This window comes from Alternaria infectoria (assembly GCF_024043175.1).
Source record: "Alternaria infectoria strain BMP 0036 chromosome Unknown scaffold_3, whole genome shotgun sequence".
In the NCBI taxonomy this organism is placed as follows: domain Eukaryota; kingdom Fungi; phylum Ascomycota; class Dothideomycetes; order Pleosporales; family Pleosporaceae; genus Alternaria; species Alternaria infectoria.
The window spans coordinates 677318-695648 of NW_026250692.1; the positions used below are offsets into that span (position 1 = coordinate 677318).

Genomic DNA, 18331 nt, shown 5'->3' on the forward strand with positions numbered 1-18331 from the left:
ACTCCCATTGACGAACCAATTGGTATGCCATGCGATTACAGAAGCGAAGACCTCCCACTTTAGTAAATGTGAGCTGTCTGAGTGACGTGCTCGTCTGAGATAGCCTGACCGTCCATGATGCCGTGTACATACGCGTCTCCAACAAGACGAAGCTCATGATAACCATTCTCAAATTCTTCCGTGTTTCTTTTCCGCATGACAAATGGTACGTTGCCGTTATAAAAGACCCAGATGTGGTCTCCTGGCAAGGTAGTAGGCGGGCCCATACCGAGGTAACCTCTCTTTGTAATGAAGAAAGCATGATTCGGTACCATACCACAGAGGGATTCAAATAGCCCGCTCATCCCGTGTGGAGGATAATTAGACTGGTGGCCTTGTGGCGGGAATTCTTCATTGTTGAGTGCGCGTTCGATCTCGAGAAATTCCGAAGCGTGTGTTGCTTTCGCTCGTTCGATAGGATACTCAGCCATGACGAGATCACCGATCATGGTCCGCCACAGGGCTTCGCACCACTGTGCCGGATCACGTTTATAGCTATCTCGTCCTTCCGCCAGTTGCCTTGCGTCCGACATTATGTCCCGTATCTTCCGATAGTCAAGGTCCTCCTCATCAGAAACTTCGTATACGCTGTTGACTTGCTCGACCTTGTCAACTAGAAGACCTGGCAAGGATAGACATGTCCAATCACTTGATACCTTCGGTACTGAGCCTCCCTTTTCGAGCTCTTGTTCGCGCTCGATTCTACCTCCTGCTGAAAACTCCCTGTATCGATGCGAGTGATTCCACCACTTCAGCTGACGCTTGCCTACACGGTTGGAGCATGCGAAGTCGATCGACCAACTCGGTAGATTGGGGGTGACATGCGGCATCTCGCTAGATGCAATCAGAGGCCTAAGACCTTCTCCGAATAGCAGTAGATCGCTCGTAACCATTGCAAATAATAAAGATGCCGGTAGTGAGTAGCTACGCGCTTGAGCGTGTGGAAGAGTCTGTGAAATCTGACGCGCATCAAGCAAGCCTAGTAATCCATATATCTTATCGCGTGGATCGGTAGCTTTCCGATGGCGCCAGCGCATGAACAAGTCTAACCCCGACTCGCCATCAGTCGAATGTAGAAATCCATTGATAGGATACAGAAGACTACGGAGAAGCGGGGTATGCATAATGCGCTGATATCGAAACCTGGGTGGGAAAGAGCGAAGATTGTCGCCACGCAGATGCTGTACCACTAGGAGTATGTCGCGCCGTGACACTGAGAGTGGACCCCATCTGAACTCAGCTGAGCGGGGCAGTATTGACTCTTGAATTGTCCAGATGCGCTCCCACCAGGTATTCCCATACATAGCAAAGGCTGCAAAGGCCTTCCGAGCCGTCACGCCTGCGGCACCTTCTTGGAAGAGCGTGGGGAGGCCATCCTCGGGGTCAACGCCTTTACTAGACAAGTCGTGGGCCTCTCCTGCTGATGCGTTTCGAATTGCTGATCTGTTGGCCACAGCTTCGAAGAAATCAAATACTGCGTGTGTGTCCGCCTCATTTATGCCATGTTCGGCATATTGGATCTCACCCAGCCATAGGATGCAATGTGCGCATTTACTGTAGATTTCTCGCATCAAGACAACCTGGCTGGCCTTCTCTTCCATATCCCACTGGTTGATGCATATCTGGTCAACCCATAGTGTGCGAACTTGGTTTGGATAGCGTAGACGTCGAAGGGCGTCGTGGAGGTTTGGCGAGATGTTGATGGGGCTTCCTGACACTTGAAGACTTCTTTTCTCGATAGCGTCACCCCAAACATATGATAGCGCTTCGTATTGCGCATCTCCATCGACACTAACGTTTCGGATATGGCACTCAATTGTTTCGTCGGGACAGCCAGGTAGCAGGTCCAAGACGCGGATCTCGCGGTTGTTGGGGCGTTGAGATACTACCTAGGTATGTACCTAGGTAAGTCAGGTGATTATTCAGTCGTGATGATTCATCAATTTACCTGAAGCCTCCATCTCGATCGAGCCAGGGAGAAGATTTGTAGATCTTCCAAACAAGATGAGTGTAGCGAAAGAGTGTCCACGAATGAATCACGTGTACGGTAGCTGCTGCGTGATGAGCTGCCCGATCAGCCAATAGCGGGCTGATCAAACAGAGCCAGGAAACATCCCATGGCCTGCATGCCTAGGTGGTGATATAGAAAAATGTAACGTACAACACTTGCGCTGTTCACGACAGCAGTCTCGTGGAGTTATTAGAAGCTCAGGCATGGCTGCTCCGTGTGGGCGTAGGAACGCTGCCAAGAGTGGGTCCATGGCGCGTCATCTCTCGCGTCAACCAGACCTCGGGGAGTGTGCCCTCTTCACCTCACCTCACCACCAAGTTGTACACGATATGGACGCATCCTACAGGACAAAACCATCGACGCGCTTGTGTTGATCTGATAGTCAATTTCCATCTCAATTCACCTCTTTTGTTTCGCCATGGCAGTTCATGTCGACCGTCATCTCATTCATCATTTTCACAAACAAGAAGACCAAGCCGATGAGCTACAATATGTTCAGGGCTATTTTCAGCAACCCCAGAACCCTTTGGCTCAATATTTGTCACCTATCCCAGCCCTCTGTGCCAGACTATCCCACCTTCGCTGATGCTTTTCAGAGCCCGGTGTGTACTCGTATGTGTTCCAGTGGGATTGAGCAGTTTTATATCACAGCTGTCAGAATCCTGTCAAAACGCGCCTCATCTTCCTACCGATACAAATGATATCTCGCATCCACGACGCATCTCCACAGTCCGCATATCGATCGTGACAGATATCCCTGTTGACTAGGGTCAGTAGACAGTGACCGGCAACATGACTGTACGGTCTTTGTCTCGTGAATATGTCACAAAATCTATAAGGTGGTTCTGATCAGAACACCCCATTATCCCTATTTTGACGCGCGGACCACAAGTTGCGTCATCGCTTCAAGGAAAGCTCTCACTGACTGAGCGCACTGACGGTTCTGGACGGTCTTTGACTGCTCCAGGCAACGTTGGTAGGAGTGGTGAGCGTTTGCAAATTTCTTTCAGGGTCTTGTTGCAGGCTTTTCATCAGCCCTCACTGCTCACCAGTGCCTATAACGGAAGTCTTTCGTCGATCACACGCGCCTGCTGAACTTCTTCACTCCTCTGCGCCTGAGTCAGATGATTCGATTCTTCTACTTTCGCTGCACGTCCTTCATATCTCTGCTGCTATAAAGAGCATATCGTCTCCTCTGGCTTGAACGGTTTCTCTCACTCTTTCGACTCATACTCTGCCCTGAGACCAATTCACGATGGAGCGGAGTCAGGATAGCGATCCATATCAGTGCGAGTATGTATTCACGAGCGAACCTTTCGAAGTCAATGCTTACAATATATAGTGCGGCGCAGACTCAGCCATCTAGCATGTCCCCAACGGCAGAAAGCTCGCCTTTATCAGAACTTCCCGAAACTCCCTCTCTAGAAGTGAGCAGCGCGATGCGAGGTAACGATGGACGCGTCGAAGCGCTCAAAAATGATGACGGCGAAGAGTCTACGGACGAAAGTTCCGACACCAAGAAGCCATACGCATGCCAGTATTGTGGCAAGACATATGTCAGCGAAGCGAAGCTCAAAGTACGTATCAGAAGCCCACGTTTCATCTTCACGTACTGACCTAACTATAGCGCCATACAAGGGATACCAGATCCAAATGTGCAAAGAGGCGCCTCGGGGGTAGCATGAGTGACAGCGTCTTTACCTGTCCACGGTGCGATGCCCAGATGTCCAAGAAGTACTCTATAGAGGTTTGTCGTCCGTCCATATCCTTCAGATAAACATCGCTAATTGTGAATCAGCGGCACATCAAAGACTCATGCTGGAAGATTTGCGACGAATGTTGCAAGGGCCACAAGTCGACTTGTGATGCCTATTATACCGACGACGCCTGTAAACATTGCCTGCAGCAGGGACTTGCATGTACCAAGCACAAACAACAAGTGTCCGACTGCAACCCAGAGTTGCTCACAGATACACCCACACAGCCGTACAAATTAGCTCCTAGATCTAGTCGCGCTGGCACAGTTGCCAAGGACGACAAAGGCAAGCGTAAGGCCACCGACTCACCAGGTGCGAGTCCAAAGTCCAAGCCGGTCGCCAAGCGTGCAACTGCTGTTGCCAAGAAAGAGACGACTACAGCCACTGGACCAAGTCAGGAAGCTGGCCGTTTGCATCCTCCGTTTGCGTCGCAGTCTGACCTTGAGAGGTCGCCCCAGTATCATATGGCCATCGAAGAGAACAGTACGTGTCCTCCAAAAACTCCTTATCTTGAATGACTGCTAATGACCACAATTCCAGTTGGCGGCTTGAGATCCTCGACGCACCTACAATCGCGCGATCACGTTCCAACTACACTACACCCGCAGTCGACACTCATGTCCCAGCACGTCCAGCGAGATCAAGCCCGAGGACACCCAGTTCCGCAGCAGCAGGTTCCCATACCACCCTTGATACCCGGCCAACAATACAATGGTCGCGATGTCATGACTCCGCAGCAAGCTCTGGCTCGCTGGCCACACATCCACAATAGTTCTGGTCTTATGACATATATTGTGGGGCGGAATGGAGAGGTCTTGAATCAATCTGCGATAGATGGTGATGAGTTGCTCAAGAAGTTGAATGCACAACAGAGACGTATCGCAGCCATGGCAACTCGACACAACAACGGAGTGCGTGTGCCTATACCGACTCGTCCAGCGCCACAGGCATCGGACGAACATCGCACCCAGTTCAACCATGTGCATTCCCCTGAGTCTCGTTTGACGCGCTTCCGACCCATCCAATCCGCCAACTTCAAGGTGTATGAGGAAGCTGCTCGTCGTAACATCCGGCCCAACGAGTTCCTTGCAAGCGCGCCTGGATCTCGCATGCCTTCTCGTCAGACGTCGGCCCAACCAGCTGCCGACTTGAACTTGCCGACACAAGGGCAGCTTCAAGGAATGAATACGGCTGCACCGACTAAGAAGGGGCCGGTAACTCGGGAGCTCACACAGCCAGTAAGTCGGAATGTTTCCCTGCTCTAAAGTCTAGTCACTGACAAGTTTAGATTGCTTTGCAACGCTCTGCTCTACCCGTAGGAGACGAGAACGATCCCGTAATGACGCTCCGTATTCATAGCAATACATACGACATCAATGGCACTCCCATCTTCTCCATCCTCACGATCCGCGCGTCGCAGAAGTTCGGCCCTCGACTAGAGTACTATTGTCAACAGCGAGGCAAGCAGTACGGCATAGACTGGGTTTTCATATACCAATACGCCCTAGGCGGCCCGGACGATGACGTGCGAGATCGTTACATCAAGATCGACTACAACATGACCTTCAGCGATGTTTATGATCCTGAGCGTCCCGACATCAAACTCCGAGACATGGACACCATCATGATCATGAAAGCCAAGTCCCGCCTCGCAACCATGATCGATAATGGTCGCAGGGGGATCGAAACTCCGCTATCGCCAACTGGCTCACAAATTTCGGAAGACAATATCGACATTGTTGACGGCGAGACCCCGATCTTCCAGAACGCCGGCACCATTGCGAACTGGAACCGCATTGTTGAGAGTAAGATGATGGAGTTGGGCAGTCAAGTCAACACCTTGACATCCGAGAACCAGCGCCAGAAGACGGAGTTGGCTAGGCAGAACCAGATGCTCGGTAATATGATGAAGCGCAACAATGCATCGATGCAGAGCAGTCATCCACAGGTTACTGGTCGTGGTGTTCATGCCTTCCCCTTCGTTGGTCATTCAACTGCAAACCTCCATCCCGGCATCCAACGTGGCCCAACTGTCCAGCGCAACGCGTTCATGGACCGTCTGGAAGCAGTCCGAGAACCCACTGTGCCAAACGAGTCGCGAAACCGCATGCAGCAATACCAGTTCCCAACTCATCACCCCGGCATGCAAGGTCGCCGGCCCACTTACGATAGCGGCGAGCGTGAGGCGTTTCCGGACTTCCAGAGAATTGATGCGGCTACGACTCAACCTACACAGTTCGCTGTATATGGGATGGGTGACGACATGACTTCGTATGTTCCTGTTCTGCAACATATACAGGGCGGGAGTGATGAAATGGGCGCTCCGATGGTGAAGGTTGAGGATGTGGAAATGGAGGAGTAGGACTTCAGTTCTAGCTACTGAGACACTGGTGCTTCGTTTCCGCCCTGTAAGAGGCGTTGAGGTGTACTTTGGGCGAGAGAAACGTTCTGATGGTCACACTTCAGGGTGTTCAGCTCCGTGCCGTCAGATCTGCACGTATCGGCGTTACTGCCACGAGCCTGAGCTTCGTGGATGTGGTGTTCCAGTCACGCTGTCTGGACTAGCAATGCGCTCATCTACCACGGGCAACAGCATGTACAATTCTTTTCTAATAATAAACGTCTCCACTCGCTGGCTTGACGGGAACTTCGTTCGCAGTGAATCGTATGATGCATGTACCAATGTACTCGGCTGCTTTGAGTGTTCTCCAACCCGTGACTCTGATATTTCGTAAGACTTTATTGAGAAAAGAGAACAATCTAACGTGATATTACAACAATGCTATGCTAACGCTAAGCCGACAGAAGTATGTATAGGCAACGGTGCATCCGCCACCAACTCCCAAAATGCCCAACGGATATTCTATAGTTCCCAAACGCCCACATATCCAACCCTAGAGACCATAGTCCCTTAATCACTAGCATACCCGCCCTCCTTGCCGCATTTGACATGCACCAACTCCGTCTTGCCGTCTCCATCAACAACAAGCGCCGTCAGCTTGCCCCCACTAACACACCCCGTATCCAGACCATAAGAATACTCATGTATATTGAGACCCTTCTTCCTGTTGTGTCCGTAAACCACCGTCGCCCTATCCTCATGCTTCAGCTTCTCCTGGCGATGATTCCAGAACTTCTCCCAAGGCGTGCCCGAATGTTTGCTACTCGGTATTCTCGTCTTAAGATCGATAGTCCGCATGTTCATAACGTGGAAGGGGTCTTGGTGTTCGAGTGGGGTGTCGGGGACGAGGCCGGCGTGTACGGTTACGAGGTTGCCCAACGTCGGGACGCTGCCGACGCGGAGGATGACGGGGCATTGTCGGAGGTATTCGATTTCTTTTTTGGCGAATTGTTTCGCTAGCTTGCGCAGCTTGTAGTCGCCGTGCGATTGGCTGACTTCGTCTACAAAGTCGATGTTTGCGTCGGGGGAGTCGTCGGGAGTGAATTTGAGGACGTGACGATCTTGTGCGTCGGCGATGGAGAGCAGGAGCTTGTCTTCCCAGTTTCCGCGCACGCAGGAAGCGCCGAGCTTTTGGGCGAGCTTGATGACGCCTGGCGAGTCCGGGCCCTTGGCTATCATGTCGCCGGTCATGACGAGGTGGTCGTGCTTGTGGTTGAAGTCGATCTTCTTGAGGAGATGCTCTAGTTCCTTTCTGCAGCCATGGACATCGCCGACAAAGACGAGTCTGCTGTGCTTCTTAGGCAGATGCTGCTCGTCCATGTCGCTGACCTGGATCATGCCCTTGAACTCTGGCCGCACATTGCTGCCGTAGCTCATCGTCGGTGCGTTGTCCATGAGATGCAACTCCGTTCTGTATGCTGTGTGTCTAGGCCCAAAGTATGTCCACCAACTTATCAAAAAGAGAACCGCAATTACGAGATACGTGACACTGTGGCGCTTTATCCGCCGGGGGATTCGGTCGGTTGTGCGTGCGATCGCCGCCTGGAACTTTGGCGGAATCAGGAAATCGTCGTCGCGTGCGTAGAAGCCTTCTTCTTCGTCGGATACGTCAAGGTCGTCGCGGTAGTCTGGTATCTGCTCGATGAGGGGTCGCGGGCGGTTTTGCGCATGCGCATAGGGGTGATCACGGTACGACGTCATCGCGATGTTTTGGTCGAAGGGGAAAATCTCGCACTGCCGTCGTGTCTCAAGATAGTCTTCACAGCGAGGAAAACAGGCACTGTATACGACGACGTAGAATGCGAAAGCAGTGACAGCGTTATGCCAGTCCTTTTTATTATGGCCGAGCGGTCATTTGCGCTTGGTGTTTCTTGCGCAGGTCCTTCCTGTCGTGGCGGTCGAGAATTCTAGAGGCAGGGTCGGGGCAATTATACAGTAGAGGGTGCCAGGAAGTCATCGAGGCATGATCAGGCGGGCGAGGAGCCTCCATAAGAACGCCGCTGCTGTTTCGCGTTTGTCGAGCCCATCTAGCCTTGCTGGCTGACCCCAGCGTCGATCCCGGACTGCCGGCACGCGGACTTGGCGGGAGCGTGGGCCGCTACTTTAGCTACACACGTGTAATCCACGCGTGTCTGCATCCCATTTCGTGGCAAAGCATCTAGGCAGTGAAATAGAGCAGTCGCTGCGTTGAAAGCGCGCCCATTTCGATGCAGGTGGTGCGCCGTGGTTCTGGGCATACGTGCCGCTTGTATCCTTTCGAAGCTTAGCGCTACCTGACCAGGCAGTCGCGAAGGATTCACGCCTTAACAATCAGCGCGATATCAGTCCAACACACTTGGGCAACATCGCATGTTCCTTTTTTGCTTCAGGTCTCATCATGTTGTTTTCCAAAGAACCAAACCCGCTCAAGGTGGTCGTCTTAGGTGAGGCCCAATCAGGCAAAACATGCTTCATTGACATGGTATGCGACCGTCCTGTCAACATTACCCATTGTCGTTTCTCCTCCAGTAGCATCAGTATTGACACTGGCTCTAGTTCCTCGAAGGGAAACACTTTATTCGCCACAGCGCTGTCGACTCCGAACTACTTTCAAGGACCATTTCGCACGCTGATGACAACTGGAGCTTTTCTTTCATGGATATAGATCTCCAGGGCTCCATATCTCCCTCATATCGCCGTGTCTTGAATCAATACATTGGGGGTGCTGATGGCGTCGTTCTGATATACGACATCACTGCCCAATGGTCTTGGGATGAACTCATCAAATACACGTATCCACACATCTACCACTGTCGCAACACCATATTTACCAAAGACGGCACAGAAGGGAGGATGCAAGGAGTGAAGAAGAGGTTCGGTTGTGTAGTAGTGGGGAATAAAAAGGACATGGTCGATGAGGATGCATCAAAGAGGCAGGTGAAAAAGGACATGGCGGAACAATGGGCTGCAAGTCAGGGTTTCCGGCATTTCGAGATTAGTTCCAATGAGTGCGGGGAGGTAGAAGATGTTATTAGAGCCCTGGTGGATAGTGTGCAGAGAGCCAGACGTATGGATGGGAGAGATATTGGAGATAGTGGGAGAGACGGTGAAGGCGGAATAACGGGATGGGGCATGAAGGTTGTAAAGCGGTTGACCAATGGGTAAGCTGAAGTCTTTGAAGATAACTGCCATCATGTTCACGAACGACGATCCTTCGGATAAGAGGAACTGAACTATTTCAAATATCACTGCGAAGCAATGACGTAGGGACGCGGGCTTATCTCCGCCTAGACAAGTACATTATACATACCCCATCACGACCCCGTAATCCGCGTTCATACATCAACATCAGCCCGCATGCTCTGCAACCTTTGAAAACATAGAATTACGAAATCAAGCCCAGCGACGATGTCCAGCTCCACCGCAGAAACGTCGCCACTGACCCTCATATCAGCAACACCATCGCCATTCGCACGCATGAACCGCATCGCGCTCACTCTAAAAGGCATACCCTTCGAGCTCAGGAATGAGATACCATGGCAAAGCGCAACAGAAACACCCAAATACAACCCATTGGAGAAACTGCCCATTTTGCTTCTCCCTGACGGTCGACCGCCAGTCTACGATAGCGCGCACATCCAAGAATACATTGTGCGCAAGTATGCAGACAGAGGCCCGAAGCTAATCGCTGGCGACATGGACTTGGATCTACAAATCCGACAAATCGTTGTCTTGAGCGTGGGTTGCATGGACGCCATCGTGATAGCCCGGTTTGAAGCTCGCCGAGAGAAAGACAAGCAGTCGCAGCTTTGGCTCGATCGACAGAAGCGGAAAATCAGTGGCGCAATGCAGGCTTTCGATGAGATGGTCCGGAGTATAAGAGAGCAAGAGAAGGCATATCTCGTTGGTGACGAGATGACGATTGCTGATATTGCGGTCGTGTGTACGCTAGGGTTTATCGATTTCGGAAGCATGAGCCCTGGATGGAAAAGCAAGTACGAAGGGTTGGCGAAGTGGTTTGAGGAACTGGATCAGAGGAAGGAGTTTGCGGAAACAAGACCCGTTATGTTTGATCTGAAAGAGACTGTAGTGTAGAGAACTACAGTATGGCTACAAGGTCGTCGAATGTTGGTATCGCATCCTCCAAGCTACTTCCTGGACGGCTCGTTTTGTGGCAGATTGTTATCTTCGCTCGTGAGCTCAATCATACTCTCTGTGCCAATCTCCTCGAGCTGTAGCTGTGGCGGGTACCAAATGTAAAAGCTGATCATAACGAGGAGCATCAAGACGCCATCGAATACGTATACTGGCCACTCGTTCGAGTTAAGGTAGCCGTCGTGTCCAGCAATGAATTCGACTAGGCGGAAGATGTTTCGTATTGAGATGAGAACGGAAGTCCCATATAGCATCCAGAGCACACTTTCCCAAGGTACATCGACAGTTTGGCCAGTGTTGCGGAGGTGGAGTGAGAACTTGCGGTGGAAAAGAACGCAGCACCACATGAATCCGGCAAAGATAAGAACTTGTAACCCCAAGCCTGTGACGATGACACCGTTTCCAGCGTTTACCAATTTCGGCTTGGGAAGGAACCCCGCCCCAGTTGATTGGATGTTGAGACAAAGTAGGTCGCCTGCGATGAAGATTCGAGTGCACCATCGAGGTGACACATAGGAGAAGCGTTCGCCATGCGTGGCTCGCACTACGCGCGAGTAAACCATGTACAGTGTGCCTGCAAACAGACACGGTGGAAGAAGGAGGAAGATCGCTTGTAGAAGGAAGGGGACTAGAGCGCCTGTATGATGGGTTGCTATTGCGCGACACGCATAACCCATGGGCTCAGCTGGATATGTTAGTCTACCAACGTACGCATGCAAGTCAGACCAGAGTCAAGGAATACGTACAGAAGCCACCGGTAATGAATGGTATAGCGCACCATGTCCGATGTTTGTACGCTTTATAGGTATGCGCTAGAGTCAAGACGAGGAATAGAACCCCAAACGTAATGGCTGCTGCGAAGTTGGGCACGTATTTCCAAAGGTAGGCGCCTTTGTAGGTTTCAAGCACTGGCATTCTCAACGACGTATCGGGCGAGAGTGTGCAAAGGTAGTAAGCAATATGCTTCAAACGATGGCGCTGCAGAGACAGGCAACAAAAATTTGTTTCGGGATGGAAGAGGAATTGTGAGTACGCAAGTAGCACAAGCAAAGCAGTTGGAGACTACTTGTAGGGAAAGTTTACGTGCACCCAGAAGATCACCCGCATATTGTCTTGCTCCTGCCTTGCAAAGCGCCAAGAGTCTGCCTTCTGCTAGCCATAATGATGAGATACCCACAGGGCAAAACAGTGCAGCGATCGATGTGTAGCCGCATGGCATGGAATGAAGTGGCCGACCGAAATGAGTAGAGCTTGCGAGTTGCTGCTATCTTTACATCCGCGCAAGTCTTTGTTGTAATGAGAATGTACTAAAACAGTTCGTTGAAGCGCAGGGTATCATCGATGGGTTGGTGGAATGGATAAGAAGAGGGCTGGCGCTTGACCCAAACAGGTTTACACGCGTGTTACGTCAGCGAAGGGTGGCGCTAGTCAGGAGGCCTTACCCGAGAGATCAGGCCCCCTTCTCCGCCAAGCGCCGTTGCTCGTCCATGCTTCCAATGTCTGCACGTATGTAATACGCGTGTTACCTGATCTCTCACAGTCATGAAGCCAACATGCTTCGGCGCAGTCACAGGAAGTCCAAAGGCGGGTGCCTGGAATGGTGCGTCCCTTATCCCCCTGGTCTCACAATGTCCTTCCTCTCCTCTCGTTCAACTAACACGTCCGTGTAGTAAACGACGGCATATCAAGGTAAGCTTTGGATTCAAAGCTCTCTTGAAGTTATTGGTAACCTGATACTTATTAGTGCGATGAAAACCGCCCTCGCTGTCGGCTATGTACCGTTTCTGAGCGCGCGTGCAGCTTCACATCCATCTCAGCCCCAGATGCACACCCTCGATCCGTAAGCCCAGGGTATCAGTTTGACTTCAATGCTTCAGTTACACCCAACGATAACTCTCCGATAAGTTCTGCGCTCTGTGACGGTCGCACAGCAGATACTCCATCGACAAATGGTAGCCAAGCGTACTGTGAAGATCACGTCAACTTTGGTCACATGGAGCTCCTCCTGCACGCTATGCTGGATGAACAAATGTACAATCTTGCAGTCGGCTTTGAGAAGTTCCATCGTTCTGGTATCGCTCTCGGTTTCGAGACGGCTCTGCAGGCGCCATACCTCATGCATCAGATCCTCGCTTTCTCCGCCTGCCATCTGGCACATGTCAATCCAGAACGCTCAGCCTACCTTCGTCACCAATCTGTGGCTTTACAGACACGCGCTGTTTCGCTATTCAATTCTGCCAGAGTAGATGTGGACCAATCCAACTGTGTACCGATACTGCTTTTCTCTTCAATGCTGGGTCAGCACCTACTGGCAGACACCCTTGCCTTACCTCCTTCGACCGGTATCGATGGATTCATCACACACTACGTGCAGTGTATAGATATGCACAGAGGTATCTATACCATTGCTACATCCGCGTGGCCGCTACTCATGAAGTCGGAGCTCGAACCGATACTTTCATTGAGTAGGACCTTCACTTCTCAGCTCCCAAAGGGCGATGATTGTTCGTCTATTAGCAACCTCATCGACCACACTGACGACTTGAGCGAAGAGGAAAAGCACGCATGCCGAACTGCAGTGCGCTACCTTCAAGTCGGGCTCGATGCCGTGCAAAGCGACGAGGATTCGCCAATCAGTCGGTATCAAATGATCTGCGAGTGGACCATGCTGGTTCCCCCAAGATTCAACAGACTCTTGGATGCGAAGCAGCCTGTAGCCTTGGTAGTGCTTGCTTACTACGCCATCTTACTACACTTCGGCAGACATTTATGGCAAGTCGGCAATGCTGGACGTTATATCTTTACCCTAATCGAAGGGTATCTGGGCTCTCCATGGGAAACCTGGCTATCGCATCCACGAGCGGTGTTGTCAGATTCAGTCTTATGATAGATCCGTGTTCATTACAAGGCTGCATTGGTACAGGGATGCGCGCCACCGTTCTATGAGCCAACCAATCGCTGACAAAATCGGTTTTCCTCTTACTCGTTCGGCTTTCCAGCTTCCTAGATTGGTATTCCGTTTGCTTCCGTCAGCTGTGCACATGCAAGGCAAGCACCCACGCGAACTCTACCCAACCGCCTGCAAGCATCTAATGAACCGCTGGTGGGCACATGGAAGGCTGTGCTATGGATGATGGCGCTCCGCGGGCATGATGCGTAATCTTGGACGAGAATGTGTGCATCGCTCTTACCGATGACAGCTTTCATGTGCAGGGGCTGCCGAACCATGAGGCTGTTTAAAGGCCGTCCGTCGAACCTGCACTGAACAGCGTACTTCTCATTCACTTTGACGCCTCTCGGCCAGTTCTTTCCACACTGTCGCAAGAGCGAATTACTCCAACATGAGCGTTCCAACCCCAGTCTGGTTCATCACAGCAGCTTCAAGCGGCTTCGGTAAATGCATGGCCCTCGAAGCCCTGGCGAGAGGCCACAAGGTCATTGCCAGCGCTAGAAGTCTCTCGCGCATCGCCGAACTCAAAGACGCAGGCGCAGACACCGTGGTTTTGGATGTCACATCCCCGTTGGAGGAGCTTGAGAGGGTAGCAAAGGAAGCCAACGACAAATATGGATACATCACCCATCTTGCCAATGTTGCAGGCTACGTGCTCGTAGGCGCTGTGGAGGAAACCTCGTACGTGTTTCGTCGAGCTTGACCTCCAGGCTAGTAGACCTACTGACAGCATTTAGCCCGGAACAAGATCTTAAAATCTTTACTACGAACGTGCTCGGTACCCTCAACGTCGTCAAAGCCTTCCTACCCCATCTACGTGCCACATCTGGCCATCGAACCATTTCAAACTTTGGATCGGTGGTATCTTGGCAGGGCGGCGCAGGATACGCTCTATACGCGGGCACGAAATGGGCTGTATCTGGCATCACGGAAGGTCTGCGCGCAGAGCTGGCTCCACTGGGTATCCCTGTTACCGTCATTGAGCCAGGCTACTATCGTACCGCTGTTCTTGCAGAGGGAGTGCAAGTGCAGAGCGAGAAGCATATCGATGTGTATGAGGATGGCGACGTGGGAGAGCTGAGGAAATGGCTGGAAGGGAAACATGGCACCCAGAGAGGGGACACTGCGAAAGCTTGTCGGGTTATAGTCGATGTGTTGACTATGAGTGGGTGTGCTGAAGGAAAAGAGATACCGATAAGAGTGGTATTAGGAGAGGATGCGCATCAAGTGATTAGGGAGAAGTGCGAGAGCACCTTGAAGCTGTTGGACGAGTGGGAGGGTGCTGCAACCAACACTGATTTTGATTGATGGGGTTTCGACAGATGTCGTCTGTGGCCTATGTGGTGAGAACATTTTGGTACACGAGGAATACGCGGCAGATTCTGTAGCAGTCTAGCAGCTCTTTGATAGATGCCTATGAAGTGGTACCTCATAAACGAGAGTGCCTCGCAGGCTTGTCGGCTAGTCATGCCAACTTCCATCGCTTAGCGAATTCTATGCCCTCCGCCAGTGAGCCGACTCTTGCGTCAATAACATATCCTTGTTCCGCGAACTTGATACATTCATCCCATAGATCTTTCAGCGGGACAGAGAAGGTTTCGATGAACTCGTTCTCTTCAAGCTCCGGCTGTGGGTTCTGGTTCTCCGGGCGAGACATGTCCACTGTGACGTGAATCATCCTGAGGTTGGTGTTGCAGAAGCCGGGATCTGGATGGAGATTAGTGTGCGTATTATGAAATGTATGTGTGGCGCTCTCATGTCGAATGTGCACGCCCGTTGCCTGCGTGGCATCATTACGAAGAAGCTTTCCGGATGCAAAAGAAAAGATTCAGGAGCGGCATACTGATGACGTCGCAAGCGCCATTTCCGAGCACTACTTACCATTAAACATGATTGGAGTAACCCGAAACTAGAATGAGAGAGATGTTATCAGCGCATGCTTGCATGGCAGATGAATGGATTTCTTACAGTCTTATCTGGGACGAGTTCTCCGACATAGCCCGTTTCCTCCTTGAGCTCACGGATGGCGCAGGACTCTGCAGTCTCATCCGGATCCATCAAGCCAGCCGGAACTTCTATGACGGTCGCATCAACGGGCGCACGCCATTGCTTTTGCAGCAGAATTCGAGGCTCATCATTGGGTTTCGCTGGGTCCTGGAGGATGGCTGCAACGCCTACGCCATCAATGTCAGATCCCGGTGGTCGGGTGAGACGTTCTCCGGATTCCCATGTGCGCTCAACACCTTTTGGGTCAGTGTAGGTGATTCTTGAAATTGTCAGCAAAGTGTTGGCTAATGGGTGATGCAGAGACCCGGCGAGGCCCCGGCGTGATTTCGTTGTGAGTGCCATAGACTGAGATGTATTGGTGACATTTGAGAATGGCTTGAGGCGTCCAAAACCGCCGAATACTTACTTTTTGAGTGTCGCCCACTTGGCGTCTTTGTTGTCAAGTGGCTCAGTCTTAACGACTTTGGAATTATCAGAAGTCTGAAGAGACGAGACCATCGTAGCTGTAGGTTGTTGTGCAATCCAACTTAGCCGGCGGACTCGTGCTAAGTAGGATGGAAAGTGTGTGAGGGGCGCCCTTGACAAGGGTAGCCACTAGACAGGGCGCGTATGACGCCATACATCGCGAGGTGCCAAGACCTCCCACCTCAAATACTCAATAGCTGTGCGCATGACATCCCCCAAGATTTGAGTCGCTCCTACCATTTGAAACTAATTGCTATGCGCCGTCGGCCGTGCTTGAGATGCTGTGCCTGTGACTTTCCTCATAACGGTCTATTGGACATTCCCCGCGAAGATATTGCGCGGCCACTGGGTGTTGAGATTGAAGTATTAGAGTAGACAGTCTCTGCCTCACTACATACACGAGCCGAAACTCGGCGCTCGCGCGATTCTGGGGGTCACATTGGAGGCGCATTCTCCAGGCCTCAACACTGAGGACACGCGACGCAAAAGAAGTCATCGTGCGGTTCAGGGGACGGAGGCAAGTGTAGGCTCTTGGCACTGTTTACAACAAGACGGAGCGGAACCTTGGGTGATGACCTACGTCCCGTCCGTGGGACCTAAGTTCTCTATGACACCACCACACTTGGCTGTCCGAGTGATGGCGCCCCGGACTCGAAGTTACAATCGATAGTGCGACGGAGCCTTTGCCAGGCACCCACGATTGGTCATGTCGAACCCACTGGCGACATGTGCAGAGGATGCAATTTCCAGCTTGGCATCCTACTCCTTTTCGCATAACAGGGTGAGATGAGGTTTTGTCCCTGAGGCTCATACTATAGGCATAGGCGGCGCCGCCGGCGCGAAAAAAAAGTACGAGGTGGACTGGCAATAGTGGAACCGCTCAACTCCAGGTCCCGCCAAGCGAATGCCTGACCCTCTTTCCGCTAACGGTCGCCGTATTTCCAGGCAATGCTGAGGGCATCTCATTCCTCTGACGCCGGAGAATAATGGCATTGTCAGTCTGCTCATTCTCACGCATGTGCTCTATTTGTTGGTCGTTGTCTACTGCCATCGGAAGCCGAAGGCAGCGCGCTGTCCGGAAGTCGGCAAGCGCGTGCTAAGGCACATCGTACTCGCTATACACCGCGGGACAGGGTTCTGTTCCTCTGCATGCATCGGTCGTGACAGAAGCTACCGCGCCGCTGGAGGAGTCAGAAGCGGATAGCCAACGTTTCGTTTCAACGGATGTTGGCCCATTGCATCCTGGTGCGACAGGTCTTACTCCTGTCACGCATCTTTCAGAGCAAGCGTGCGATCGACTGCAGCTGCGCCCTGCACTTGCTGCATCGCTTGCGTTCTTAACACGCGCCTTGGTGTTTGAGGTCTTGACTGTGACCGTTACACTGAACATGCTGATCGACTCGAAGTGGAGGTTCGAGATCGATAATCGATGCTACAGTTGTTGCCGAGTTCCCGGGAAATTGCAGTAAGCGGAGGCACTCCGGGAGATGGGCATCGCATGGCGAGAACGCGAGAAAAGGATGCCCTGCGTGGGTGTCGGGCACGTTGTGCTGAAAAAAGCATCTGCAGTGGCCAGTTCCGCAGGCGCCAGGTCCAACTTGGAGTCCTGTTCCCCTGCCAAGCTCATCCAAGTGGGACCGAATAGGCCGCCTGAACAGCCGCCATGCCTGTTCCTCTCGCTATCCCAACTTGCCGTCAGGGGCACGACGGGACGAGAAGCGAATCATGCTTAGGTGAACCGTCAACACGACATGGCTCCACGCCTGATGCGCCACAGCTGTGCCATCACAGGCTCTGACTGCTCGGTTGCCGTCACTGCCGCTCCTATTGCCATGGCATCATCAGCGCCGCGCCCTCTCCTTTGCACACAGAACACCACCGGATGGATCAATGCCAGTGGAGAGACACTCGTCATTACGCTGTACGAGCGCCCAGACTGACATCGAACAAGAGCTTAAGAGCTTTTCCGAATCTTCGGAGGGCACTGACACAAGGGCAGGGCTGGCTCTGCATGGACATGCCGGGTCACAACGCCTTCAAACAAACCCTCAACTAAATCCGTTAGCGCACCTGAATCGCTTTCCGTTTAGGGCACCGTGCTTGCTTTGATTGGCCTCGACGCTCGCTTCACGAGCGGGCATGAGGACCTAGGCTGTCGCCTCCGCTTTTAGATCTCAACCATGCGTGCCGACGTCGTGTAGATAGCGCCAAACTACTGAGGCAGTCAGCGCGCGCCTCTGAAGCTACGCTCTTTTACTCTTTATCCCCCCGTAGCTCTGCTCGTCTTTGCATCGCTCTTCCAAGGACTTGCAACCCCAGTCACTCTTTCTTGTGTATCTTGTATACACGTCCTCTCGTTCCGAGCATCGTCCTGCACTGCGCCTTCCGTATTTGGATTCCCACGGCTTTTACCCGACACTCATTTCGCTACCTATGCGACGATAAACACTACTTGGATCGACAGTAATCGGTTTAGCCTATACATCCAGTGTACCGCCTACGAGGATATTAGCAAAATACATTCATAATCCAAGAGCACTATCCGCCATCGCGAGGTATTAATCATA

At 52.0% G+C, this 18331-nt stretch overlaps 7 protein-coding genes across 7 annotated transcripts; 3 read left to right on the forward strand and 4 right to left on the reverse strand.

Moving 5' to 3' along the window:
• Nucleotides 1–59: 59 nt before the first annotated feature.
• On the reverse strand, nt 60–869 carry J4E92_002483 (uncharacterized protein; the record flags this gene model as incomplete). The annotated part of the gene is made up of 1 exon (XM_051493886.1): nt 60–869. One exon carries the CDS (start codon nt 867–869, stop codon nt 60–62), a length of 810 nt encoding a protein of 269 aa, XP_051355565.1.
• Nucleotides 870–3305: 2436 nt separating this feature from the next.
• On the forward strand, nt 3306–6169 carry J4E92_002484 (uncharacterized protein; the record flags this gene model as incomplete). Its single annotated transcript, XM_051493887.1, has 5 exons — nt 3306–3343; nt 3393–3627; nt 3957–4290; nt 4642–5045; nt 5096–6169. The coding sequence occupies 5 exons, from the start codon at nt 3306–3308 to the stop codon at nt 6167–6169; spliced, it is 2085 nt and encodes a 694-aa protein (XP_051355566.1).
• A 549-nt stretch (nt 6170–6718) lies between these two features.
• J4E92_002485 (uncharacterized protein) lies at nt 6719–7909 on the reverse strand (the record flags this gene model as incomplete). Its single annotated transcript, XM_051493888.1, has 1 exon — nt 6719–7909. The coding sequence occupies one exon, from the start codon at nt 7907–7909 to the stop codon at nt 6719–6721; it is 1191 nt and encodes a 396-aa protein (XP_051355567.1).
• A 1686-nt stretch (nt 7910–9595) lies between these two features.
• Nucleotides 9596–10282, forward strand: J4E92_002486 (uncharacterized protein; the record flags this gene model as incomplete). Its single annotated transcript, XM_051493889.1, has 1 exon — nt 9596–10282. One exon carries the CDS (start codon nt 9596–9598, stop codon nt 10280–10282), a length of 687 nt encoding a protein of 228 aa, XP_051355568.1.
• A 53-nt stretch (nt 10283–10335) lies between these two features.
• J4E92_002487 (uncharacterized protein) lies at nt 10336–11257 on the reverse strand (the record flags this gene model as incomplete). Its single annotated transcript, XM_051493890.1, has 2 exons — nt 10336–11027; nt 11089–11257. 2 exons carry the CDS (start codon nt 11255–11257, stop codon nt 10336–10338), a joined length of 861 nt encoding a protein of 286 aa, XP_051355569.1.
• Nucleotides 11258–13683: 2426 nt separating this feature from the next.
• Nucleotides 13684–14600, forward strand: J4E92_002488 (uncharacterized protein; the record flags this gene model as incomplete). The annotated part of the gene is made up of 2 exons (XM_051493891.1): nt 13684–13973; nt 14030–14600. 2 exons carry the CDS (start codon nt 13684–13686, stop codon nt 14598–14600), a joined length of 861 nt encoding a protein of 286 aa, XP_051355570.1.
• A 157-nt stretch (nt 14601–14757) lies between these two features.
• Nucleotides 14758–15797, reverse strand: J4E92_002489 (uncharacterized protein; the record flags this gene model as incomplete). Its single annotated transcript, XM_051493892.1, has 4 exons — nt 14758–14999; nt 15174–15201; nt 15261–15558; nt 15706–15797. 4 exons carry the CDS (start codon nt 15795–15797, stop codon nt 14758–14760), a joined length of 660 nt encoding a protein of 219 aa, XP_051355571.1.
• Nucleotides 15798–18331: the final 2534 nt, after the last annotated feature.